Source organism: Fukomys damarensis, unplaced genomic scaffold (genome assembly GCF_012274545.1).
Source record: "Fukomys damarensis isolate Sample0158 unplaced genomic scaffold, DMR_v1.0_HiC HiC_scaffold_29, whole genome shotgun sequence".
Classification (NCBI taxonomy): Eukaryota; Metazoa; Chordata; class Mammalia; order Rodentia; family Bathyergidae; genus Fukomys; species Fukomys damarensis.
In genome coordinates this window covers 9,575,347-9,602,906 of record NW_022900941.1, presented here as the reverse complement: position 1 = coordinate 9,602,906, position 27,560 = coordinate 9,575,347, and the positions used below count along the sequence as shown (strand labels likewise).

General features: G+C 44.8%; 1 protein-coding gene across 11 annotated transcripts in view; it reads right to left on the bottom strand.

The window, feature by feature from the left end:
• Positions 1–215: 215 nt before the first annotated feature.
• The window catches only part of Sctr (secretin receptor), a 72,134-nt gene continuing 44,789 nt past the window's right edge, over positions 216–27,560 (bottom strand). For 9 of the 11 annotated variants that reach the window (XM_010632296.2, XM_010632302.2, XM_010632306.2 and 6 more), the window contains 10 exons: positions 24,557–24,654; positions 23,383–23,515; positions 21,665–21,818; positions 11,829–11,889; positions 9,764–9,833; positions 8,495–8,583; positions 5,834–5,960; positions 2,722–2,879; positions 1,670–1,711; positions 216–635 (listed from right to left, as the gene is read on the bottom strand). In XM_010632296.2, the coding sequence (XP_010630598.1) occupies positions 512–635; positions 1,670–1,711; positions 2,722–2,879; positions 5,834–5,960; positions 8,495–8,583; positions 9,764–9,833; positions 11,829–11,889; positions 21,665–21,818; positions 23,383–23,515; positions 24,557–24,654 (1,056 nt within the window). In that variant the 3' untranslated portion in view covers positions 216–511. The remainder of the gene's footprint in view (positions 636–1,669; positions 1,712–2,721; positions 2,880–5,833; positions 5,961–8,494; positions 8,584–9,763; positions 9,834–11,828; positions 11,890–21,664; positions 21,819–23,382; positions 23,516–24,556; positions 24,655–27,560) is intronic. The other 2 variants (XM_010632300.2, XM_010632304.1) reach the window with 1 other exon arrangement.

Genomic DNA, 27,560 nt, shown 5'->3' with positions numbered 1-27,560 from the left:
GAAACAGATGAGTTGCAGTGAGGGACAGACTTCTTGTATTTTCTGAGCATCTAAGTTTGTCCTTGAAAATGAGCTGGGGTCCAGAGAAGCCCCCTTTTCCCTGTAGGAAGGGACCAGGGAGTGAGGCACAGCATACTCCCTACCCTTGAGTTTCAAGGTGAAAAGCCTGATAAATGCACACTTAGTCTCTTCCTGGGTACCATTTATTTCCTTGCCCTTCTTGGGCCCCTGAGCTATTCTTCCCAGAAGAGCAACACAGACCAAGTTCCAGGCCCTGGTCCTGTCCCACGGTGCTCCAAGTCCCTTCTGCTCAGTCCTGAGGACTCCCAGGCCTGAGGGAGGGGGGATATCAGCTACAACAGGGAGCACAGGATGTCCTCCAGGTCCCGTAGCAGCATCCAGCCCTCTCAGGATCTGGCTCAACCTCTGTCCATAGGCAGCTCTACTCCACCCTCTCAGATGATGCTGGCCCTGCAGGTGCCCCGGCTCTGCTCTGAAGGGTTGGCTTTGCTCATGGCCTTGGTGCCATGGGTGGGGTCACTGGTGCCATTGCTGAAGGAGGAGTTGCGGGCCATGGGGCACAGTGGGAACTGGAGGTGCCATTGTCGCCACTTCTTCTGAATTTCCAGCTGCACCTGCCCGAGACCCACCCATCAGATGGGGAGGGAGAGTCACCTGGTGCCTGGAGTCCAGCTCTCACCCCCTCACACCCTGAGCCCCCATGCTGGCTCTGCCACTCCTACCCAGCTGGTCCTGCTGTCCCCTCCCTCACCACTCCAGCTAACCATTCCACCCCCTTCTCCCCTGGGCTCTCACACCTACCATCCCATTACGCTGTGTCCCCAGGAAAGGTTTGTGGTTTGTCTCCCCAACTGCAGAATTCACATGTCCAGATCCACCCTGAGATAACTAGATGCTCATTTTCACACAGCCAGCCCAGCTCAGAACCCATCCAGGAGCCATGGAGTTGCTCTATGGCCATCTTTACAGTGCCACCTCAAAGAGGCAAACAAACTTCTGAGGCCAGGCTTGCTGCCCGATTTTTGGAAAACATCAGAGGTCACTGTCCTTCAAGTATGGTGAACCAGATAGAGGGGCAACACCATATGCAAACGGTGCTGGAGATCTGGCCTCTGTGTGTCCGCAGGCTCGTGTCCTGACCCAGATGCTCTGTGTGTGGCCAGAGTCCTCCACGCAGCTGCACAGGCCCCCAGGGAGTCAGCACTCATTTTGGAGGACGGAGCCACAGACACTTTGGAGGCACCCACTGCACTTATGGGAAGACTTAGCAGTGAACCTGATTCCCCATCCAGCAAGCAGCAGAACAATCAGGAACCTGGGTTGTGCTTGAGGGAACTACATCTTTTTCCTGTGTTTCTTGGACTGACTTACCCACAGATCAGAATCATCAGGTATGCTTGTTAAAATAGTTAGTACGGCCCCTGTCCAGACCTACAGAACCCATTTTTGCTAAATGAGCACTGGGGACAGGGCCAGGCAAGTGTTAACACACCCTCCAGGTGAACTTGCTGTTCCTACTGAGCCTAGACTCCTGGGAGACTGGTCAGGCTGTGCCCTACAGCCAGCCTACTCTTCCACCCTTTACTCCCCTCCCCCGCCCTCTCCAGCAGCTCTGCACTGGAGCGCACTGGCCTCCCAGGACACTTACCTCCCCGTTGAGGAAGCAGTAGAGCACGGCCACCACCAACCCCTGCCGGAAGAGCAGGCGTTAGTGCAGATTCGCTGTCCATCTTGAGCAGCTAGACCTGCGGCTCATTCCTGTCACCTCTCCTGCCCAAGTGCCCTGCTCACCACCTCTCTCACCTTAGGGAATTACCTCCTCAGGAGCCCCACAGTGCCCTGGTTGTGCCTATGCCATGCAGCGTGAAATGTGAGTCCCTTTCATCAGTTGTCCTCAATGCCTACCAGGGGCTCAAAACGTGTGGAGTCAGTGACAGTGAGGCAGGGACAGTAGGCAGTGACTTGCATTAGTAATGTGGGCTACCTGGGGGCAGCAGGACCGCCAGCACCTGAAGCATGTTCCCACCCTCCCATGAGGGGCCAGACCCAGCCTAGTGGGAGCACTGTGTGGTCTCATTTTGAAGATAAGCTAGAAATCTGGAGACACTGAAACATGGACAGTTCATTCATACTGAAGAACAAATGTATGGTCAGAACAAACCATGTCCGGGCACAGACCAACGTGCAGCTTGGCCTCCCTGCCTGGGTGACAGATGGGCACATCTCCACGGTCAGGGCTTGATGTCCTGACTTGGCAAGATCTGTGCCTGTCCAGACCCTTCCATCCCAGGGACCTACCTCCACCTGCCCTTTCTTGGCAGGCAGCCCGACTGGTGAGCCCTGTCCCTTGCAGTTGACTGTGCACATAACTATAGCCTTAGGTGGCCTGGCTGCTCTTCCTTAGTCCTACCAAGGTCTGCCCTAGGTATTTACTTCTTTGGAAAGGACCCGAAAGACAAAACAAAACAAAAGCAAAACCAGCCCTTCTGTCCCCACTACTCGGATATTAGTCTTTTCCCCCTGGGGAGTGAACCCAGTGTCTCACCCTACTAAGCACATGCTCTACTACTGACCTAACACCACACCTGGGTACTGGCATCTTAATAAGTGACACAAGTAGAAAGTTTACATGAGAATTTCAGTATCAGTGACTGCAGCATAAAAAAAAGGGCAACTATCTGTGGGGCAGGGAGTACTTACTTGGAGCTGTAGTTTCTGTTTTGCTGCACATTAGACCCACTAGGGAGCTTCAGCCCCACTTTGAACTCTGCACCCCACACCTGAAAGTCTGATGGGGGAGATGAGTAGCTTTTATAGGTCCCTGAAAGGTTGGAGTGGGCTTCATCCTCTGGGAACCACTGTCAGAGGAAAAGGCACATAACAGCTTTGGATCTGCAGCCTAGCTTGGCCAGAGTCATCGCGGCACCCTGGGTTCCTTCATTACACTCTACTTAAAGCCTTGGGTAGAAGATGGGAGGGGACAGATTCCCCACAATTCACAGGTGAGGAAGCTGAGCCACAGAAGGTTCCAGCAGAACTAAAGCTGTGTGTGTGCTTGGCCCAGAGCTGGTGGTCAGGCTGGACCCAGGTTGCCCAGACCTCCCTATCCTGGGATCCAAGAACACATTTTCACTGTTCAGGGGAGGCAGGAATCCTGAGTGAGGAAGTTAGCTGTGCTCCAAGCATATGTAAGTAACCAAGTTCACTAAACTCCACAGTTATCACGTGATCATTAAAAATGAAGATATTTGCAGACTTTTAATGACAGGAAGAAAAATTCATGACAGGCATGAGAGAGGATGGAAGCAAACAGGACACAAAGCTATACACATTCCAATCCTAATTGTGTGTGTGTGTGTGTATGTGTGTGTGTGTGTGTCTGTGTGTGTCTGTCTGTCTGTCTTGTCTGTCTGTGTGTCTGTGTCTTCCTCAAAAGGAGTTGTTTCTGGGTTATGAGATTATAGATGATTCTTTTCCTTTTTTGTTCCAGCACTGGGGATCTAACTTAGAGCCTTGTACATATTAAGCAAGTGCTGTGCCACGGAGTGATACCCCAGCCCATTTTAAAATTTTCTTTTACTTTTCCTTATTTTCCAAATTATCTATAATAAGCAAGTATTATTCATACCATCAGAGAGACTTCATGTGTTTTAGTTTGTAGAATTATTTGACAATGATAATGGACTGTGGACTGTGTGTTCTTGAAGTCCTTACATTTAGAAATACACACTATAATGCTTACAGATGGAATAATACAGTGTCTTGGATGTACATAGTAAGATGGGGGTGGTGGGCAGGGATAGAGATGACACAAGATAGGGCATCACTGCATGTTGCTGAAGTGAGGAATGGATACATATGAGTTTATTCTATTCCTTTATTTTTGGATATACTGAAGAAATTTTCATATATGTATATGTACATTATATGTGTTTCATATGTGTGCTCATATATATAAGCACATATATACTAACATATAAAAACATATACATAAACATATAAAAACTTTTAATGATCCCTTTTCCTTCATAAGCACTTCTATGGGACCATTTAGAAAGTTTTTTTGATTTTTCTCTTGACAGTTTCCCAGACAGAAGCCAAATGTCCTTCTCCTAAGTAGCCTATAACCCCAACTACAAACCCTGAATCCAGGGAAGAAGTCCCATGCACATGGTGAAGCTGATGTGAGTCTCTAACCTCTCTACCTGATCACTACCCACTTGTGTGAGCGGGGTCAAGTCTTCCCACCCACCTGGGTCTGAAAAGTCCCAGCTGCTGAATGGGTCATGGCAAACCCCACCTCCCTGAACATACACATACAATCAATGGCTGGAAAAGCTCCCTGGACAAGAGGAAAAGAACTGTGGATTATGCACACAAGAGATCAGGCTCTGAGGAGATCAGGGTTCTGTTGGGAGAAGGAGCTGCTCAGATGAGAGCAGAGGGTGCACCTTGGGGTTGGGTCTGAGTCCACTCAATGATATGTTCCAGTGATGTTTCTGGAACCTATGAGCAGTAGAGGTCCTGGCTGTGTTATCTACACAGAATCCTAGGGAGAAGCATGTGCTTGAAGTTCTACCCTAAGGCTGAAGCTTCCTGTACAGAAGGCTCCACTGGACAGTGTTGTTCCATTGTGTGGGATGCTGTGGAGGTTAGGCTGACTCCTTCAGAAAAAACCCACTGGGAAAAGCTCCCAGACCCTAAAGCCTATAATCATGGAGCTCCTTTGGTAATAGGTTTGATCCGCTCTCCTTTTTATTCTTTTGCAGTGCTAGGGATAGAAGCTAGGGCCTGTGCATGTTAGGCAAGCTCTGTACCATTGACTGAGCTATATTCCCAGCCTATGTAAAACTCAAAACAGATTGTTTCTGTCTTTGCTGTGAGCTATGGGAAGCTTCAGACCTTACTGGTGACCCATCTCCCCAGACTTGACCGAATTTGTTTCTGAGTAGGAGCTCAACTAGCTTTATAATCTTTTTTTTCACTGATCCTTCGTCTACTTTAGGTAAGGGGTCCTTTTTATGTTTTTTCCTAAAAGTGACATCACCTTACTTTTGGAATAAAATAGCTAAGGGTAGGTGGGCAAGTAACATCGTGATGTTTGTGATTCAAATTAATACTCTACTCTAGTTAAATATATTTCATTTTGTTTGTTCTTACCATCAGAATATCTTTTTGCATTAAAAGGTAGATGATTTTTCACCTCTTTTTTTAAAGTCAGTTTTTATTTTTAATAAATTCCACATGCTCATGGTTTTAAAAAAGCCAAATGATTCTTATTTTTAAAACCTAGCAGCCTCCTGACACCCACACCCCTATTTCCTGTTCCTCAGAGACAACTGCTTAACTGATTCTAAATAATATGCTGATGCTGCCACTTGGGGGTTTTTCAGTTTGGACATTTTCTCTGGACTTCCCAGTCCAAAGATGGGAAGTCTTTCAAACACTTGCCAGTAGGGCTCATCTTCTTCCTGCCTTTTTGATGGCTCAGCCTTGATTGTTTATGTATTGGGGCTCTGTATATGCTACAGAGAGTTGTGCAACAGCATGACAGAGTGGCTTTGCCTTTGTGTTTTTCTTGGAGTCAGTCTCTTTTAGTTTTATCTGCATTTGACTACTGGGAACTATGTCCCACTCTGGGTCACACAGCACAGGCAGGTCCTCCCCACCCCTGCATCCCTTGGGTCTCTGCCAAATGAGGTGTCCCTTGCCCAAGCCATGCCTAAACCTCAGGAAGCTCTGGCTTGCTGCCTCTGTGGGCTCTTCTAAGGAAACAGAGCTTCTCCTTTTAGCCACAGTCTCCAAAGCTTACCTGGAATGAGCCAAGGGCCAATTCAAAAAACAGCTGGATCTCCATAGCATCCTCAGGAGAGAAGGCAAAGACGGTGTAGTGGACCCCAAAGAGGGGGATCAGCAAGAGGGTGGACTTGGCCAGGCGCCTGGGGACAAAAAGGCATGCTGACACTCCTGCCTTCCCTCCCTGCAGCCTATCCTTTCATCTAGTGGCTGATCACTTGAGGCTTGGAAACAATGTCCCCACATTTTTTTGTTTTTCTGAGCTTTTTATTTTTGTGACGTTGGAGATCAAATGGAGGGCATATTTGGCCAGCACTCCACCCCCACACCATCCTGTTCTAATTTTATTTTGGAAAATTCCTAACCTTCCATGCACGGATCATCCAGACATAATACTATCCAAATTGTGACCAACCCTAATCTGATCAGTAGTATCTATCAATATCTACATAAATACTCAAATAACTTTTAAGTTAATTATATGCCTGTAACCACTACTCTGACTAATACATGAACAAAGCCATCTCTGTTAATTTTTAAATAATATATATCTATGAGGAAAAGTTCTTTTATTTTCTTCATAGACTTGAGTTGCCAAATTTTAGCAACCAAAAATACAAAATCCCCAGTTAGATCTGAATTTCAGATACAACTTAGATACTTTTTGGGCGTATGAATCCTAAAAATTATGGTTTTCTCAAATTTCAGATATAACTTGACATCTTGTTTTCTGTCTGGCAACTTTGTTCCACAACCCAGCTCCACCAAATTGTGTGGCCTTCTGGTCAGCAGTGTCATGGAGAATCTGACCCAAGTAATCCTGGCCACTAGCATATTCTCACAAGAAGACATCATGGAGAAAGTCTCTGTCAGATACTAATTTGTCTTCAGCAGCTATTATAGATTGAACCATATCCCCACCCCAATTCATATGTTGAAGTCCTAGCCCCTAGTACCCGGAGTGTGACTTATTTGGAGAAAAAGTCTTTAAAGAAGTGATTCAGTTAAAATGAGGCCCTTAGATTGGACTGTAATCCAACTGAGATACAAAAGAATATAACCCCCGACACTTTGATTTTTCCTATGACAGACCGAAGGGCAGCTGTCTGACTGGTAGCCATCATGCCCTCCTCCTTGCTGCCCTTTCTTCTGCATGGGTGGCCTGTGATCACTAGCCCAGGGCCATCCAACACCTGGATTTAATTCTGAGGTTGAGGCTGCGATGATAGGAGCCACCCTGCTCCTGCCACGCCAGGGACTGCTGTCACCCGTCTGATATCCCTGGAGCCCAAGTTTGTGATCAACATGGCCAACCCTCCTAAAGACTCCTCCAAAGAGGGAGCAGTCACAGTTTCAGCCCCTCCATTTTTGTAGAGATGTGGCAGCTATCAAACAAACAACCCTTCTGTGGCCACGCCTTTAGCCACCTCTGTCTTTATTTTGAAAGTTCTCAGGCTGGTCTGTGAGACGTACAGACCTGCACACATGTGGGTCCACTGCTTCTCTGGGTCAGCAGTTTCCCCTCAGACTCCTTGGGTCAGTGGAGGAGGGCTCCCTTCTATGCATGATCCCCTGTGCTATAGCATAGTAGGTCCTAATAAAGCCTTGTTCGGGTGGTCCTGTAAATCTGCTTGTGGCTCGTCTCAGGTAGTTCGGGAAGAGCAGTTTGCATTAAAAGAGTTGGTAACACTAGAGGCTGCTATCCCTGAAGAGTTCTGGAGTCCAGCAGCAGAGACCAGCAACAATCAACACAGATCAGTGGTGCAAGGCAGCAGCCTGGCAGTGTGGACTCGACTCGTGACAATTCTCCTTGACTGATGGCATTTGGTGACAAGTGGAAGCCAGAAAGCTGCCAAAAGAGCTATGGTCCTGGCTGTGGAGGAGCTGACAGCAGCGGCAGGGAGCTGCCAAGAGCTGTAACTCTAAGGGCCAAAGGCTACTGGCACTCAGAGCCCAGAGCTGGTAATGGAGCCGCACTTGGGCGATTCATGATTTCCTTCTGAGCTAAGCAAAAGAACCCTCAGCTGACTTTGACACCATCAGCTGATGTCCTTATGAGAGAGGGAAACTGAGGCATACAGACAAGGGAGATGTGTGTGCACCACATGAGGGCACAGTAAGAAATGATCCATCCACAAGCCAAAGGAAAGACCTCTGAAGAAACAGAACCTTGATCTTGGATTTACAGCCTCCAGGACTATGAGAAAACAATGTGCTGTTATTTAGCCACCCCATCTTTTGTTCTGTGGTGTTTGGTTATAGGAGGCCTTTCAGACTAACATTCTGTCCTCAACATCTTATGATTTTAAATATTTTTGAGTTACACATCTTGAAAAATCTGATGAAGACTAGTTATTTCTTCTGGATAATATGCATTTCTAAATAAATCCGACTAAACTGGTATTCCCAAAGCCCATGCAGACCCCATAGTCTTGCCTCAAGGATCATATCTATACTTCCAGGCTTCTTGCTTGAGATTTCTGAATTCTTCCACCCCGCAGCATCTGAGGTCTCATAATCAGACCCATTCCCCCATCCCTGTGATATACACTGTAAACTTCTGGAGACTGGGTCCATAGCTTTTCTTTCTTTTTGGCTAACAACAGTTGTGTAAACAGTGGGTTGCTCAATAGATGCTTGATGGCTGACACTGTCTGGGCGTTTGCCTTCCACTTACTTGTAATGGCTCACTTCATTTCCTGTTTCTTGAGTTTTAAGTTTTCCCAGCAGGATTCTTAGAATGTTTATAAAAAAGATGAAATTGATCTGCAAAACACAAGGCACAGGTGTGGCTGACAGTGTCTTGCTTTCCTGTTGCAGCCAAGACGGTATCTCACTACTGCCCAGCCCTGTGCCCAGAGAGAAACTCTCTGGGTAAAGCAGCAACCCTGCCCGCAGGCTGCAGGAGCTACAGGGTCTTCCCAGGTGCCCAGCAGGTTAGTCACACTTGCAGTGCTTTGGAATCCTTGTGGATCTTGAAAACTATGGCTCTGGCTGGGCTGAGAGTTGGCAATTCTAATGAGCCCCAGGTAAGTCAAAGAACAGGCTTTACAGCAGCACTTACAAAGGTCTAGGGTATGGACTGCTGGGCTGCATCCACACAGGTTATGGTTCAGATGTAGGGCCCAAGGATTTGTGTGTGTGTGTGCGTTTGTATGTGTGAAGGGAGCACAGGGGATTGAATCAAGGGATGCTGTACCACTGAGCTACATCCCCAGCCCGTTTTCTATTTTGCATTTTTAAACTGGGTCTTCCTAAGTTGCCCAGGTGGAAATTAAACTTAGAACTTTGTTTTCCTTTTGTTATTTTTTTGGGGGGTGAGACTGGGGTCTTTGCACTAAGCTTTATCCCTAGCCCTTCTCTTAGTTTTTAATCTTGAAACAGGGTCCTGTTAAAGGGACCATGCTAGGCTCAAACTTGGAATCGTCTGCCTCAGTCTGCCAGAGTACTGATATTACAGGGATGCAGCACCGTGCCTGGCTTGAATGTGCACAACCTCCTAGGTGAAGCCGAAGGTCCAAGGATCATATTTTGATCCACTGTATTTAGTGGTGTGTTGCTGTGTAAAAACACAAAATATCTTAAAAGAGCCTGGGGGTAGATCAGTGGTAGAGCATTTGCCTAGCAGCCACAAAACCTCAAGTTGGATAAAAGGGCCTGGCCTGGGAGGTTAAGAATTTTTCCACATGGTAGCAGCCTCATCCACCTCCTCCCACCAGCACCTGGAGAGTGGAGGCATCCTTGGGTCACCCTCACCGTTCGCAGAAGTAGCCTAGGGCTGGGGGATACTTGCCAAAAGACAAAAGATTAGGGGCAGTCTAGGACTCCTAATGGAGTGCTGCTTCTTAGGAAACACTTGGCACCTGGAGGTCCCCTGTTCCTGCAAGCTTGTCGCTGTTCCCATCTGTCTCACTGGCCCCCGGCTCAGGGGAGGACAGCCACTCACCAGGATGGAGAGGATCACAGGCCCTCGGATGACCCACCAAATGGAAGCATTGGTGTTGATGTCCCAGCACCTACAGGAGGGAGAGATGGTCAGGAGTTGTTAAGAGCAGAAAGCCAGACTGACTGGCACACACTTCCCTGGGGCATCCTTCGGTACTAAGGACCCAGGTCTGTGGCTCTGAGCCCCCACAGCTGTGTACCCAGCACTGTTAGAACTTGCCCCTCTCCCATGGGGACCTGAGGGGTAGGGACCTTGGGTCTTACACCTATGTCAGAATTTACTGGGGTACACAGTGGCAATCTCAGATGCTAAGAAGCCAAGAAGATGAGATCCCTGTGAGCACTTGGATGACTGGCATGACATCAGGACCTGGGCATATCAAGCGCGGGGGTGACTGGCCAATAAGAGCATGTGCTTGGTCCAAGGCAACTGCAGTTCTACTCCAAATGATTTCTGCCATGAGGGGAAATGAGAAATACTAACAGAGCTTTACAATTTTTTTTTTTGAGACCGGGTCTCACTATGTAGTTGAGACTGACCCAGAACTCACTATGTAGCCCAGGCTGGTCTCAAACTCACAGTGATCCTCCTGCCTCAGCCTCCCCGAGTGCTGGGATTACAGGTGTGCACCACTTTACAATTTTTGAAGAGGCTGAAGATGTGGAATTTGGAAAAATCTAAGCCAGCCAGGTGTGGTGGCACACAGCTGTGATCCCAGTGCCTAGGAGGCTGAGGGAGGTGGATCACTGTGAATTCAAGGCTATCCTGGGGTACATGGTGAGTTTAAGGACAGCCTGAGCTACATGGCAAGACTGTAAAAAAAAAAAAAAAAAAAAAAAAAAAATCTAAGGTGTGGTGGCACCTGCCTGTGATCACAGCACTGAGAGGCTTGGGCAGGATCCCAAGTTTGAACCTGGTTTGGACAACTCAGCAACTTAGAGTAACTCTGTCTAAAAATAATAAATTAAAAAAGGGCTGGGGTGTAGCTCAGTGTGAGGGCCCTGGGTTCAATCCCTGGAACCACAGAAAAAGGAAGGAAGGAAGGAAGGGACCAAGGGAGGGAGGAAGAGGGAAGGGAGAAGGAAGGAAAAAAGGAATGAAGGCAATCAGGCAGGCAGGCAACTTGCTCATTTAAAATGTTATTTTGGAAGAATTATTTTGGGCCAAATTTGGATGAAAAGACACAGAAACCTCACCCAGCCTAATCTACTTATTAGCCGGCTGTGCTACTAGGCCCTTGAGAAACAGGCTCCCTCCCATGGTGCTGCCTCACTTTCTGGCCTGTCTCGTGCTCCTTTTGCTACACCTCCTCAAAAGCTGGCTAGAACTTACTCTGCCTTCTTCATTCCGTTAGAGAACAGGACCAAGGCCCACTCCGTTCACCATCATAGTGGTAGCGCACTCCCAGGAGCTGAGAATGCCGCTGAGGTTCAGGAGTGGGGACGGTCTGGGAGGGCGTCCCAGAGGGTAGGAAGCTGGGTTGGCCCTTTCTTGGGCTTCCTCTACTGAGCAGCACTCTGGTCTGGCACCTGACTTAAACACAGAGCTGTCCCTACAGGCATGGCCCACCTGGAAGCTCTCAGCTGGGGAGCAGTGGCAATTGTTCCAGTGGTGGGCTGCTCACCTGTGACCCTAACGCGAGAAACTGGCTCTTCCTGGAGAGCTCCAAGGAAATATCTATGCTATTTGAAGAACGGGATGATGCCAAATACAGTTGTCCATCGGTATCCACGGGAAATGGGTTTCACAACCTTCTGTTGGTACCAAATCTACAGATGCTCACATCCTTTATACAGAATGCCACAGCGTATGATCACGGCCTAAACACTCCCTCCTGTATACTTTAAGTGATCACTTAGAATACCCCATACAAAGTAAAGGCTGGCTCATGATACAGTATATGGTTTGGCATAGAGAATGATGACAAGAAAAGACATCTATACTTGTTCAGTGAAGGCCAATTTTTCAAAAAATATTTTCAACCCTTGGCTGCATTAGTGGATGCAGAGCCCACAGATATGGAGGACCTACTGTGTATTTGTTACCTCTCCTTCTGACAGCTTACCCAACATCTTCCAGAAAGTGCCTGGTGATAGCCCATGAAGTCACAAAGATGGCTGGAGAACCTGAGGATTAGAAACAAAAGGAGAGAGAAGAGGGAGGATTCATTCTTCAACATATGCTTGAGGAGCGGGTGCCCAGGTTTGATTTCCAATCTTTTTGCCACTTTGTATCCAAACGTAGTCCCAGGCTTTAAGGAGTCTGAGGGTGCTGGGGGAGTGGGAGCCGGATCGGATGGAGCCTAAAGGCCATGTGGGATTCCAGGTTTGCAGGGAACCTGGGCCAGACTCTAGGGAACCCCTGTGGAGAAGAGAAGGGACTGGACACTGGAGCATGTACATGGAGCCCATGGCAACTGGGGGCCTCTCTTTGTGGAACCAGGGTACGGCTGCCAGAGTGTGTGGGTAGCACAACAGTAGCTCAGGTCATGGACAAAGCATCACTTTTATTAAAATACTGGTTTGTAAAAAGCTTGGCTAGCTGGGGCCAGGGATTTAGCTCGGTAGTTCCACCACCTGCCTCGCAAGTGCAAGGACCCAAGTTCGATCCCCGGTTCCAGGGGGAAAAAAAAACCTTGGCTATCTAACTAGTAATGAAAACCATCACTGTCATATTGATGCAAAAGTACATTTCATTTCAGAGAAGAGAAAATGCTCGTGAATTTAAAAGATAAAATACAAAAATGTTATATTTCCCAAGTGCATCCATTTTCTTACAAATGTCTCAAATTTGTCCTTCTTTATAACCAAGTATATATAGATACCACATTCTCTTTATCCAGTCATCTGTTGATAGGCATACAGACTGTTTCCAGAATTTTTCTATTATGAATTGTGCTACATTGGTATGCATGTATCACTGTAGTATGATGGCTTAAACTCTTTGGGGAAGATACCTAGAAGGGGGATAACTGGGTCAAATGAAATTTCTAATTTCAGTTCTTTGAGAAATTTCCATAATGATTTCCATAATGAATATGTTGCAGACAGGAAGGGGTCCGGGAGACCAAGGGGGAAAGTGGAAGGTGAAGGGGGAGGCTGAGGGTGAAGAATGGGGAAATAGGTAAGTGAAGATACACCATGTACAAGGTCTTAATGACCTCAACAAATAAGGACATTATATGCTATCAACATGAAGTACAATTAATAATACTAAGAAAGAAAAGGGGGAAAGGAAAACTGAAGGAGGTGGGAGGGAGAGGGAGGAAAGAGATCAGAACGAGAAAGAGCTGTATTATATATATGCACCAACTCCCCAAGATGATTGTAAACTGCATGTACTGAAAACATGTACTAATACAAATTTTTTAAAGGAACAAAAACATTTCTTGACTTCTGCAAATTGTTCATTTCTTGAACATGGCAAACTGAGCTTACATATTTCTACTTCCCCTTAAAATGTGGAAATCCCTCCAAAATCATAGTAAAGAAAGAGAAATTGGGGCAGCAGCTGTAGCTCAGGTTGCCGAGTGCTTCCTATCATACTCGAGCCCCTGAGTTCCAGTCCCAGCACTGGAAGAAGAGGGGAAGGGGCACAAAAAGGGAAAGAAAAGGAGAATGAGAAGGAGGAAAAGGAGAAGAGGAAGAAGAAATCACAGAAGTCCATAAGCACAAAGACTGGGAAGGAAAGCGGGAGTGGAGAAGAATTGTCAACACATTTAAGAACATGCAAAGCTGGCACAAGAGTGATAATCGATGTCATTGCTGCAGAGCTGAAAGCTGAAACATACATGTTGTGTGGGGGCAGTGATCTGGGAAAGTCCTGGGGGTGCTCTGGGGCCCAGGCACAGGGACCCTAGGAGGCAGGATTGGGGTTGGATCACAGGTGGTTTGGAAATGTGGATGAGAAACACATGACCACTACAGGGGGCCAACACTACCCTCGGGAAACCAGAGTCAGCTGTGTGTGTCCCACAGAGAGAAACTGAGTCAGAGAACAGGGGCTTTGGCCCAGCAGAGGCCAGGAACAGAGCTCATTGAATGCATGAGTGACACTGCCATCGCCATCTGCACTGTGCAGTATGCAGCCCTCGGCCACCTGTAGCTACTGAGCACTTAGGTAGCCGGTCCTAGAGGTGAGATGTACAGAGTACCAATGAATTAATACAAAATACATCAGTAAGAATTTTTATGTTGAGGACAACTGAAATGATACTATTCTGGTTACTGTAAGGTCAGAATGAGGCATGATTGAGACCCCTGAGACAGGCAACGTTCAAGCAACATGCGATGAGTTTACTGCTGTCTGAGTGCAGATGAGCCAAGGACGAAAAGGCCATTGGCACTAAAAGGAGGGTGTGCAAGGTCGATATGGTGGAGTTTAGGTAGGGGAGGGGGCACTGGTCGAGAGAAGGAAAATTTTAGACTCCCACGGGTGATGGTCCTGGGGCTGACTGATAAGCAGGGCAGTGGTAGGAGCAGCAGGGTGGTTGTTAGCTCCCTGTTATCTATGTGCTTCTGTGGATGCACACAGTGGGTCTGTTTGGGCAGGGGCTCCAACTTGGGGGCCTGTCAGTTACACTGATTTAGAGAATATTATCTCTGTTTCTTTTCTGATACGTTTACTGTGGCTGCTACAAACTTTTAAAATTATTATTATTGTTGTTGTTATTATCTGCAGTGCTGGGTTTAAACCCAGGCCTCATACATGTTAAGCAAATGCTGAGCTATACCACTTTTGTTTTTCTTTTTTAAGAGTGAGAGTCTCATTATGTTTCTCAGGCTGGATAAAAACTCTTGGGCTCAAGAAATCCTCCTGCCTTAGGCTTTCAAGTATTGAGCAAATAGGCACATAGCACTATGCCTGGCCTTTAAAAGTTCTATATGTGACTCTCATTCTATGTCTTTCTTTTTTACAAAAATTTTAGTGATGTATTTTATTTAACCCAATGTATGCAAAATATTGTTTCAATAGTACTAAGTATTACAAAATTATTAATGAGATTTCACAGCTTTTTCCATACTAATTCATAAACATTGCATGTGTATTTTATACTCACAGCACATCTCCACTGAACTGACCATATTTCTAGAGTTCAGGGGCCACATGTAGCCCGTGACTATAGTAATGAATAGAACAAATCTGTTTTATGGGGAAGAATTATAAAGGCTGATGATTGAGGATAAAAGAAACGGTCATCTATTTCTATATCTATTTCTAATGGATATCCCTGTTCATATGCCAGATGGAAAAAGCCTAGCCCTTAGGCCTGTTTATTTTCAGAGCTCTAGCAGCTGGGTTTCTATGTCAACTCTTGCTCCTACTCACAGCCCTAGGCAGGGAGTAAAGAGACCTTTTTTTGGAGAAACTGAATAGTCCCAGACAAAGGACTTAGAGATAATAATGCTTTGGGGCCCCAACACAGTGGCCATTTCCACCCCACTCCCTTAAGAGATAAGTCCCATCATCTAGAGAAGCTGTGGACAGCTGTAAAGTGATTCATCCTTAAACATGAACAGACATGTCATGTTCAAGGTCACTGGCATCTGATTATATAAAAGAGTAGGAACAAAACAATCAGAGAAAAGGAATTCAGAGGAAAGAGACCATAACAGGGGACAAAGGGAACTTGAACAAAATAGCTCTAGGGAAATATCATGAGAGAGATGGAAATCATTTCATCTAGAAGATACACACAGGATACTTCAACCAGGAGCATTCCAAGACCAAGAAAGAGGGTGCAGAAACTGGATATCTAGTGACCAAAATTAAAAGTTCAACAGATGGCTTGGAAGATAAAGACTAGGATTCTCCCAGAAAGCAGAACAAAAAGTCACTGGAATGCTAAGTAGGAAATTCAAAAATTAGAGGTTGTTCATTCCAGAATAAGCACCATCTAACTAAAAGGAATTTCAGAAAAGAAGAATAAAAATTGGAGGGAAATAAATGATCCAACAGATGACATAGGAACATTTTTGAAAAATGAGGACATTTTCAGATGAAAGAGGCGCCATGTGCCAGCAAAATGGAGGATTAAAAAAAGATTTGCACCAGAACACATTCTTGTAACACTGCAAATCACAGATAGAATAGCCTACATTTTATTTACTTTTTGCAGTGCTGGAGCCTCATACATGCTAGGCCTCATACACCTAGGGCCTCATGTGTGCTAGGCAAATGCTCTACCACAGAGTTCCCTCAACTCCTGCCCATGTCCTTACATTCTGGCTTTATTTCGTTTTGTTTTAGTTTTAGTTTTTGTAGGCCAAGCTGACCTCAAACTTGTAATCCTTATGCCTCAGTTTCATGAATGCCTGGATTGCAGGCATGTGCCACCACACCTGGCTGCAATCTTTGCATTTTATATATGGAGAAGTGAGAAAATGCTCAGGAATGGTATGGCACTTCCCCTAACACCAGATGCCAAAATACAAGGCCTTCAAAATTCTGGGGCACGTGAGTTTTTAACCTGTTAGTCTATGCCCAACAAAGTAGGTGTGAAAGTGGAACAAAGATATTTTCAGATATGCACTGTAAAAAATGTCCTTCCAGGTCCTCTTTGTTAGACAGATATTGGAGGATGTGCTTCAACACAGGAGAGAGTAAATCAAAGAGAGGGCAACAAGAAATAAAGGAAACAGGATTTGTAGAGGAAGATGAAGAAAATACCCTACTAAAGATTCAAGTTGCTGAGCAAGTCTAGAAATAACCAGCTGCAATCAAGCAGAAGAGACAAAGCTCGAGAAAGAACAGTGGCAGATATATTGAATTCAATAGTGTCCCCCAAATCCAGGTCCAACAAGAACTCTGGAAGATAACCTTATTTTTAAGCAGGATCTTTGAAGATATAATTAGTTAAAATGAAGTTACACTGGATTAGCATGGGATCCTAGTCCTATATGACCAGCAAACCCATAAGGCCATGAGACACAGACAACTAAAGGAAGAAATCCACATAAAGACAAGAATGGGAGTAATGTGGCTACAAGCCAAGGAATGCTACAAACCAGCAGCAACACCAGCAGCCAGGAGGAGACAGGGAGCAGATGCCCCTCACAGGTTCCAGTAGGAACCAACCTGCCAACTTCTTGGTTTCAGACTTCTGGCCTCCAGAACTGTGAAAGAAGACACTTTTGTTGTTTCAAGTCATCAGTTTAGTGGTGATAGAGAAAAGTTCTGTGAATAACCAAGACCTACAAAATGTTAGGAAAATGTAGGATGACTTCTGCTCTTCTAGCTGAAATCTGCTTTGTTTAGTTCAAAATTAACAGACACAAGAGGCATGAACCATAGAATGGGACATCTGGCCTCATCCTGAGATAGCAGGGCACATCGAGAACCCTGAGCTCAAAGTTTTATAAACTACATGACTGTAAAGGTCAAGATGAAAAGAATCATCATTAACTTTGCTTTGCTAACTGGGCACACCTCCTTCCCCTGGGCTAGAATAGATAGCTAGATCTAGATGAATCTTTTTTTTTTCTCATTGAGTTTACTGGTATATTTTAGGTGTACAGTACAGTTACATTCATTATTGGGATCTTGTACCTTTACATGACAAGTCTTGATTCTCATTTTTCCCCTGACCCGTCCTCCCTTCACCCCCTCCTCCCCTCCCCATTTACAAACACTTTATTTTCATTTTCTCATATTTTTTTCTTTTCCCTTATTACCTTTCCCCTACCCTTCCCACTTTCCCTACACCTTTAGCCCTTTTCTTCCTATTTCACATTGTCAATTATCTCATTAGGAAGATGATCCTTAGATTTTGATGCCATGTTGTCTTCATTTTGTGTTTTATCAGGTTTTTTTGTAATGTAACTAGTCTGTAGATGTAGAAGAATAAAAACAAAACACTAATGCATTTTATTTGAATATTTTGGAATAAAAATAATATAATAATATTAATATATATATATAATATATATAGTAGCTAGATGAATTTTAAAGGTAAACTCCCTGTCTACAAAGATTTGCTACATCTGGGTTAAAGTTAACTGTCTTGTAACCATGATTTGTATATCAGCAATGTGAACTGAGAGAATGAAATGTAACTACCTGAATAAGACCATGGCTGTAAGACCCTATAAAAGGGGAAGCTATAGTCCAGTATGGAGTTGATCTCTAGCACTGCTTTTGGGTGCAATCAGCCTTTTGCTGGCAGAATAAACCTTTTGTTATTTTTCTTCCATTCTGCATCTCTACATGTGTGTCACTTACCGATTCCTTCCGCAACAGTGGCAATTTGTTATGGAAGCCCTAGGAAATTGACATAGCAGGGAACAAATGGAAAGAAATGTGAAAGTTGTCAGAATCAAAATGGGATCACTTATGTCAACTCTAACCAAAAAAAAAAAAAAAAGCTGGGAGCTTATGAAGGATTCTTAGACACAATAACTATCACAAAAGACTCTTCCAGAACTACAAGTTTGCACAGAGGTCACCACAACCTTACACAAAACACACTTCCTCAAGGACATCTGTGCAGCAAATAACTGTTCAACCTCAGACTAACATCGCTTCTGTTATTAATAACGGTGGCCAAAATGATTGTTTTAAAATATCTGATTCAATCCTTCTCATTTTTGTCTTTAAAACTTCTTCTTACTCAAATTCTTTGAACACACCCCAGTTTACTGTGGCACATGTATTCCCAAATAAATGTCATTATTCTTGGTTTTGTTTGTTTTTTTGGTACCAGGGATAGAACTTGGGTCCTTGTACTTGTGAGGCAGGAGGTGGAACCACTGAGCTAAATCCCCAGCCCAATGTCATTATTCTTAGAAGAATATCCCTCTGGTTGATTTTTTAAATTGAGGTTGACAAAATAAATAGGATTTGACAGACTTCCATTGCAGTTGATGATTTGGAAAATAATACTAGAGAGTTTTCCAGAGATTTGGGAGAATTAATGACAGCGATATAAAAATAATAAATTACTCCAGATAAATAAAACATTAAATGAATTGAAAGAAAAATCATTGTATACCAATTGTCTCAGTAGTACACAATATTTACATAGGTATACTAATGTACACATTTAATAAGATTTAACCACAAATTATGAAGAATAATGGAAGAGTGGGGCTAGTGGAGGAAAAACTTCATATTCTTATCTTTCATCCTGAAGGATCAACAAATAATACCTCAAAAGAACAGATGAAGAAAGAGTGGCATATTGTCTAGAAGGACAAGAGCCACTATTAGGAGGAACAGCTGAAAGAGCTGAAAGGTAGGCTGAGGTGTACCTCAGAGGTATAGCACTTGCCTAGCGTGGACTAGGCCTGGTTCCATCCCCAGAACCACAAACAAAGAGCAAGAGTGGGAGAACATTGCCTCCGGACCAGGAAGTGGGAGCAGGAGGCTGTTTTTGTTCATTAAAAATCTTCTAGTCCCAGTTAATTCTTTAACACAAGTATATGTACAGTTTTGGTTAAAAAACAAAAACAAACAAGCAAAAAAACATTAAAAAGAAATACCTGCCTCAATTTTGAGTGCTTTCAGCACAGGCCATGGATTTCAAAGGGTACCTGTTAATTGGCTTCTGTCCTTAGCAACAAACTAGTGGTTTTAAAAAGTAATAGTTGTTTAAGTCAGTGGTCCTCAGACAGTTCCTGGACCAACAGAATCAGCACTGCTGGTGAACCTGATAGACATGTGGTGTCGGGGCCTCCCCTAGAGCCACTGACTCATACTCTGGCATCCCATGATGCTGACGCAGGACCAACAGAGCACATGTCCAAGTTCAGCTGCTGGCTGGGAGCTTGGCTCATCCACCATGGAAGCCAGAGTGTCACTCTTACCTGGGCACAGACTGACATCTCTGTCACAGTAAAAAAGCAAGAGCTTTGAACAAGCATTAAAAACCCAAAGTGGGCCCAGTCAGGGCAATTTAGCAACTTTGTGTGACCCCGTCTCAAAATAAAAAATAAAAATTAGGCTGGGGATGTAGCTCAATGTGAAGGCCACAGGTTTAATAGCCAGTACCACAAGAAAGGAAGGGAAGGGAAGAGAAGGGGGAAGGAGGGAGGGAGGCAGAGAGGGAGGGAGAGAGAAAGAAGGAAAGGATTGTTTTCCTTGCAGTTTTATATGGCGCATGTACCCATTTAAACAATTCTAAGAAAACGGAGGGAAGGCCATTACTTTTGCATGAGAAACGATTCTCACAGATGGAGGGCTTTAGGCCTTCCAAATCCCCTTCACAAGGGTCTCTTTGAGGCTTCATGGGCGGACAGCCCCTGAGGGAAGGAATTGCTGCTGTGGTATAAGCACAAAATCCCCTGGAGCCCAGCATGGGGCTTGCCATACAGCAGATACTCATTAGGTGTTCAAAGAAGAAAGGAATGTTTTCTATACTTTGTGTAATTTCTTTTTAAACTCAGACATATTATCACAATGTAATTTGGTCTCCCACTGGATTACAAATCCTTTGTGCGACAGAATTATTTTTTTCTTTGTCATCTCTATATTTTTGTAATCTCTGGACAAAAGGAAGTGTTCAAAGAATGCTGAGGAAACCATGATCCTGCCATTAGAGAAGAGAAAACTACCCATGTTCATACAGCTAAATCCTGGCATATTTGGGGTTCACAGCTCAGTGAACTGAGCTCCAAATGGGGTGCTTTTTGGCAGTCACCTGCATAAGGCAAGTTCCTGGACCCCAGGCCTCTGGGACTACTGGCTCTGCAGACATCCGCACAGCTGTGCTCCTGCTGCCTGAGGGTCCCGTGCTAACCAGGATGCCAAGGTTCAGAAGCAGGAGGGCTCAGTGTGCTGTGCTGGTTCAGGCGGCCTCCCTGCTGGTATAACAGGGGTTCTGGCCTTTGCATGTAAGGATTTAGACAAGCAGAAAAGGAAGGAGAGGGCATTACTGGCAGGGACACTTCTTAATCAAAGGTACCAGGACAAAATCAAATGAAGCTAATGGCTGGCACCACATGATCATCTCTATAAGCCAGTGGCTCCCTCACAAGAAAGTGGCTCTTTGCTCTAACTCAGTGGATAACTTATATGTATGTTTATCAAATGAATAGTAGATGGATGGATGGATGAATAGAAGGATGGATATAGTATGTACTCAAGAAATGGGAGTTTTTACTGTATTCTCTGACCAGAAAGGAAAGGAGGAAGAGATATCACAGGGACCTACAGGAGGTTGTCTTGCTATCATCTCTCTTTCCTAAAAACTGAATCCCGAATTTCCTTTAGGAAGCCATGAGATTTGAGTAGCATACATTCATCAGCACATTCTGGTCTCTCAAGTTTTTGTGATTAGTTCAAGGACGTGCATGAGATTTCAGTGGTCCATTCAGAGTGAAGTTCAGAATACTTGCTTTGAAAGCTGGAACATGGTCTAACTTTCTCTTATTATAGCTAAGTAACAAAGAAGCATGTAGCCCAGAAGCTGCTGGCAATTACACTGGAAGCACCACCCTAGGAGAAAGAAGACATTCCAAAAAGCAAAAAAGAGAGACAGGAGGAGGAACCATTGCTAAATGCTGGATTTAGCCTGTCTGAAGTTGGTGATCCCTAGGCTTGTCATTTATAGGAGCCAATTAATTTCCTTTATACGTGAAGCCTGTCTGAGGCAGGATTTTGAAATCAGCTGTTGAAAGTATCCTGAAATAAACAGAAAGCAAGAAAGAGGACATGCAAATGAACTGGCTATGAAGATAAGGCAACAATTACTGGGTAGAACTAAATCGTAAAAGGCTTTGGGTGCCAGAAATTGGTGCTAAATTTTATCTATATTTGCATTTCACAGATAAATAACTGGAGAGTTAGACACCAAGCAACTTGCAGAAAATTAGACAAGTTAGTTAGATGTGGAGCAAGAAAGCAAATCCTGCTCAGTGTCCTTTCCTGCTTACCGCACAGGTACCATGCAGTAGAGAAACATACCCCATCCGAGGGCCACGAATTCCTGAAGGCACTTCCTCTCTGAGAAGAAGGAGGTGACGAGGAGTGTGTGAAGGTACAGACCTTCCACCAGCAACCAGGCATAATTCGCCATGATGCAGTACTGGAAGAAGACCATGACCAGCTTACAGCCCACCTGGACAGAGAGAGGCAGGTGAGGCCAGGCCAGGTGGCAATGGGCTTCCATCTGGTGACCAGCCCCAGAGGAAGCAACAGGGTACTATGGGAGGCAGGGGCAAGGCCACAGGGTGAGCCTCAGGGTTCAAGGCCATTTCTTATGCCTTTCCTCTGTCAAGAGATGCACAGAATTCTGGAGAGAGAGGAGTCCACAGCCCCATGGGGCCAGTCAAGATGGCCAAGGAGGCATCACAGGAAAGGAACTACTTTCAAATTCTGGAACCAGCTGCCAGGCTTCGTGAGGAAGATATTTCTTCACCTGAAAAGCTGTGTCTGATAAGGAATCTGAAGTTTAGAGAGGGATGAGATTTCTGAGCCAAGATGACAAGCTTTCTAAGCTCAGGGTCCCTAGAAACATGGTGAAGGGGTGTGTCAGCTATGCTAGGAAGCAACAGTGACTGTGGCAAAAGACGTCTTACTGGAGACCAACAATGCCCAAGAGGAAAGCCACACTGGGTGATTCTTTCAATGGGCACATCCCCTACAGGGATGCCTGGGCTGTGCCCAGGTTACTATGGGCAGAGTCTCCTACCCCTGTGAAGCTCTGGCTCCTGTATTATCTGAGTCTCCCTTCTTTGTGCCAAGCTGGCCTCTGGGGAGAGGACAGCTCCAAGGATAGGCCTAGAGCTGTGCCATGAGACCAAACCCAAGTAAGAAGAGGCCCCAGTAGCACACTACTGGCTGGCTGTGGCCCTGCCTTATGGCCTTCCTCTAAGTCCCAGCACAGCCATCCATGGCCTGTGAGTCTGATGCTTAGGAGAACACAATAAGGGCACTGCTAGATTTGTCCTATGCTGCTCAGTAATACAAGAGTGGCAGAATTAAAGTGTGCAGACTTCCAGCCTGGATCTCTTGTTTGATCCTAGAGAGATACGATTCTACAAAAGAAGCCACTCAGCCTGAGTCAGTAAATGTGGTCTCTCTCTCTTCTCCCACCCCTCGCTCCAATATAAACAGATGTGACTGGTGGGAAGTAGCAGGTAGATTGGCTGAATCAATTTCAATTTCCAGTCTTTCTCCCTTGCTTACCTCTGCTATTGAGACTGTGATAGAAAAAGATAGTAAAAAGTTCTAATCAATGAAGTATAGGGATGAGTCCCTGGGAAGATAATTTTAGAAAAGCCTCCTAAAAAGAAAACTGCTTGACCTTTGAGCTTCCTCCTTTGCTACAGCATGGATAGGCAGCCAGAGGTTGCAGAAGCCATATCACGGCCATGTCGTGTAAAGCTTGAGATCAAGGCCTACACTAAGGACGGCAGAGCAGAGCAGACATCACAGTGATGCTGTGTACCTCTAGATACCCACCCGCGGACTGCTTATGTGGGAAACAGCCACCATTTGTTTAAACAGTGATCAACAGTTTTTTGTTATTACAGCGAAAGTGATTCTTAGGTGACACAGAGCGGGCGCAACAAATCATAAGTGATCTGGGCATTTGGAAGGAGAACGCTTTAGCACAATTGGGCTATGGCCCTCTTTAAGGCGGGGGAGGCAGGCAGGCCTGGGCCACCCAGGCGTGTTACCCTGTGGGCATCACAGTAGGTGACGTCATCCGAGGAGAAGAGCACAGCATCTTTGATGAAGTTGGACAGCGCACGCAGGATGAAGGACACGAACAGGTGCATGTGGATGTAGTTGCGGGTGCAGTGGAGCCTCCTGGAGGGAGAGAGAGCAGGTCTATGAGGACTCAGCCAGGCCCCCTGTGCCCTGCACTGGGGAAACTGAGGCCTTGGACATCAGCCCTTTCTGGGTCATATTTCTGTTAGAAGAACCTAAAAGAAGTCTCCAGACCACAGGCGCCCAATGGATTCTGTCCCACACTGAAGTATTTTTCTTTTTAAAGCTAGGTGTGTAGGGGCAATTTATATTCTAGCTTACCATCATCTCCAGCCACCATTGTTTCCTCTGTTGTAGAAACCCAAAGTCTGTTACTTGTTCCCCTTATTCTGGCACCAGACATCAGATTTCTTATGGAGAACTCATTCCACTCTGAGTGGAGCTGATTGGGTGCTCTTCACCTTCATGATAGACCTGACCAATCAGAACTCTTTTTCCATCTCTGGCCACAATGATTGGCTCAGAGCGGGGCATGTGAGCCAATGAGAAGTCCCTGGAACTTCTACTAAAACCTAAGAAGAAGAGTCTATCTGTCCCTGGTTTTGCTGAGCTGGTAAAATTTGCCCCTTCAGCCACTGCTGTTTGTCCTTTCCATTTCCGCAGAGAGCCTGCCCAGGATGAGACCAACCCAGAGCCCAGAAATGGAGAGTGACAGACCCAGTTCTGCTGTGGCCCTGAGCACCTGTATTCAGCCACAACTAAAGGAGATGCTCCTGGATTTGCTAGTGACGTGGGTAGGGTCACCTTTGTTTTCTCAGGCTGAGATGGATTTCTGTGTCTGGCAACTGAGAGTCCAACTAAACACCTGCAAGGTGGAGGTAATAATAGCTGTCTTGTAGTATCATGAGAAAATTAGAAATAATAGATGGCCTCATTAAACTCTCAGTAATGCTTGCTGAATGTTGAATGAGTAGAGGATCTAATGTGGCCCCCTGGAACTTCAGTTTTGCCCAAGAAAGCTTTAGATAGATGACAAGGCAGCCCACCTAGACACTTCCTCCTTCTGTCCTGAGCTTTTAAGCAGAGACCAAAAGTCTGCCTGGGAGGGGACAGAGATGAGAGATGGCAGCCTGTTCTTACCGGAAAGCACACAGGATGCTGAGGGCGACCAGGAGCATGACGAGGGAGGCGCTGTAGCCCACGGTGTACATGACTTTCAGTTTCAGCAGGAACACGTGCTGAGGAGAGACACACATCAGCCCTGCCCACCCATCTGGCGGCCTTTCTGGGCCTCAGTGCACCTGCTTCAGGCAGTTCAAGACCCCAGCCCTGCTGATCACACCCAAGGGCACCATGCACAGATCCTGAACATCCTAACCTTTTACTTTGGACAAGTTCTTGGGGTTGCCTGCTGCCTACTCAAACTTCCATCCTATGTGTAGGCCCTCTTACCAACAGGCTGCATCTAAGCCTTTGCTTGAATACCTCTAGGGACAGGAGCTTACTGTTTTCTGGGCAAGTTGTTTTGGTGCAAAGTATCAGTTATTTTAATGTGAAGCTAAAATTGGCTACTTTTTCTATTGTTCCTACTGGTCCTTCTTCTTCTATCTGGAGCCATGTAAAGTAAACTAAGTTTCTCTTGTCCATAAGATGAGTCTTAAATAGAAAAGTTGCAGAGATTACTTGTTTTCAAATAAAGCTTTTTTTTGTGCATGAGTCCCTCACTTATCTTCCCAGCATTCAAGGTCTTTCTTTCCAGACCTTTCACCATTTAGCTCAATTAATATACTCCAGTTTGTCAATGTCCTTAAGACACCCAGAATCCCACTGTTGAAAAGCTCCAGATAAATTCTCTCACCAGGAAGTAGAACCGAACCATCACCTCAGGAAAAGAGAACTAAAAAACAATGATACTTTCTTTAACCACCCCAATGAACAAATAACTATGAATAATAATATTCTATCCAGGAAGGGTATTGTGGAACTGAGAAATTGGATACAGTATAGAAGGTAATATAGAAATAAGTATCAGGAACACTTGAAATAATAATTTCTTTGTTTGCTTGTTTGTTTTTGTTCCAGTACTGGGGAGCTACATCCACAACCCATTTTTATTTTTTATTTTGATACAGGGTTTTTTTAAGTTGCTGAAGTTACTCAGGCTGGGCTTGAACTTGTGATCCTCCTGCTTCAGTTTCTCTGAGTGTTGGGATTACAGGTGTGTGCCACCATGCCCAGCCAAAATATCCATTTCTATTGTCCTTCGTTCAACTCCATGAGTTAACTTTAATAGTTATCCTTCTGTATTTGTGGTATATCTATAGATTGTGTATTTGTGGTATACCATAGATTTAACTGACAGGAAATAGTTTTTTTAATTTGCTTCTGTACTGAGCTTTTACAGATTTTTTTTCTTGTTACTCTTCCCTAAACAACACAGCAAACGATTGCTTATGCAGCATTTACATTGTATTAGGTGTTACAAGTCACATCAAGACACTTTTAAATTCAAAGGAGGATGTGCACAGATTCTATGCTATTTCATGTAAGGGACTTGAGCATCCTCTGATTTAGGAATCTGTAGGGTACTGAAGCCCATCCTATCCTCTTTGGATGCTGAGAAAGGACTGTAGTTAGAAATATAAAGGGAGGAGGGGGTGAAGGGAGGGCAGGGTAAGGGGAAAAATGAGAACCAAGACCTGTCATGTAAAGGTACAAGATCCTAGTGATGAATGTAACTGTACTGTATACCTAAAATGTACCAAAAAACTCAATGAGGAAAAAAAAGAAATATAAAAACAGATTTATATATAAAGATATTTGTTTAAAACCCCAAATGTCTATCAACAGACAAAGAGTTAACTGAATTGTTTTAAACTCAAATGACTTTAATATGATATCCCTGCTAAAATGTTGTTCTCCAAAAGCATTTAAAGAAGTCCAAACATACTGATGCATTGTTATATGAAAAAGCAGAGTGCAAATTTTACACATGTGGTGTGATACCCACTGTGTACAAAAGCACCAGGTCGAATGATAGGAAATTGCCCTTCTTTTGTCAATCAAAATGATCAGATAGCAGCCATTCCACTGGGATTCAATTCCGTATATGCACAGAAACAACACTGTAAAAAGATACATTAGATGTTAATAGATGGTTAACTTTGCTATAGGTTTGTGAATAGAACTGTTCTTGTCTTTTATGTTTTTGTTGTTGTTGTTGTTCTACTAATTTGCCTACAGTGAGTAAATATTATTTTATAACCAAAAGCAAAACATAATTTTTCAAAAAGGCACAAGAATAGTACAAGGGAAACCTGGCTGACAGCTGTTCATATGTGATTAGAATGGTCCAAGTGCCACCGCATCAGTGCACTGTAGAGAAACAACACAGGCTTTCAGAGCCGGGAGACAAGGCTTCTAACTCAGGACTGTTACTCATAAGCTGTGCATCCTTGGATAAATTACTTCCCTGCTCTGTACCCCAGATTCCTTATTTGCAAAACAGAAATAATAATATCTACCTTGCAGCTTGTTGAAAGAACTAATAAGAGAGAAAATGGCATATCCATGTTACCCTGCTCCGATCTTGTATGGCCTTTTTGATGACTAATTTCTAGCCCACCCTCCACAATTGACTCTCTTTGAGGACAGGATGCCTAGAGGCTTGAGGTCCCTCTTCACATGGGATAAGCAAAATTGGCTGGGTCTAAGATGCCTGCTAGGGTGACTAGAGTCAGCCTCTAACTTCATTCTAATGCTACCCACATGCTGAAGGACACCCCCCGCCAACCATGGCAGCAAAGTTTCCCTGATGACCATCAGGCAGAGCCATAAAAGGAGAAAATAGTGGTCCCTAAATTCCCAGAAAATTTCTACCCATCTCCAGAAAAGACATGACTATTCTTCACCATTATTATTCTGTTCATCTTTTTTACCCTATATGGATAACTTCCTCAATTTAAGCCGATTAAGAAGTTCACTTTTGCTGGGCATGGTGGCACATGCCTGTAATCCCAGCACTCGGGGAGGCTGAGGCAGGAGGAGCGCTGTGAGTTCGAGACCAGCCTGACCTACACAGTCAGTTCCAGGTCAGTCTCAACTACATAGTGAAACCCTTTCTCAAACAACAACAACAACAACA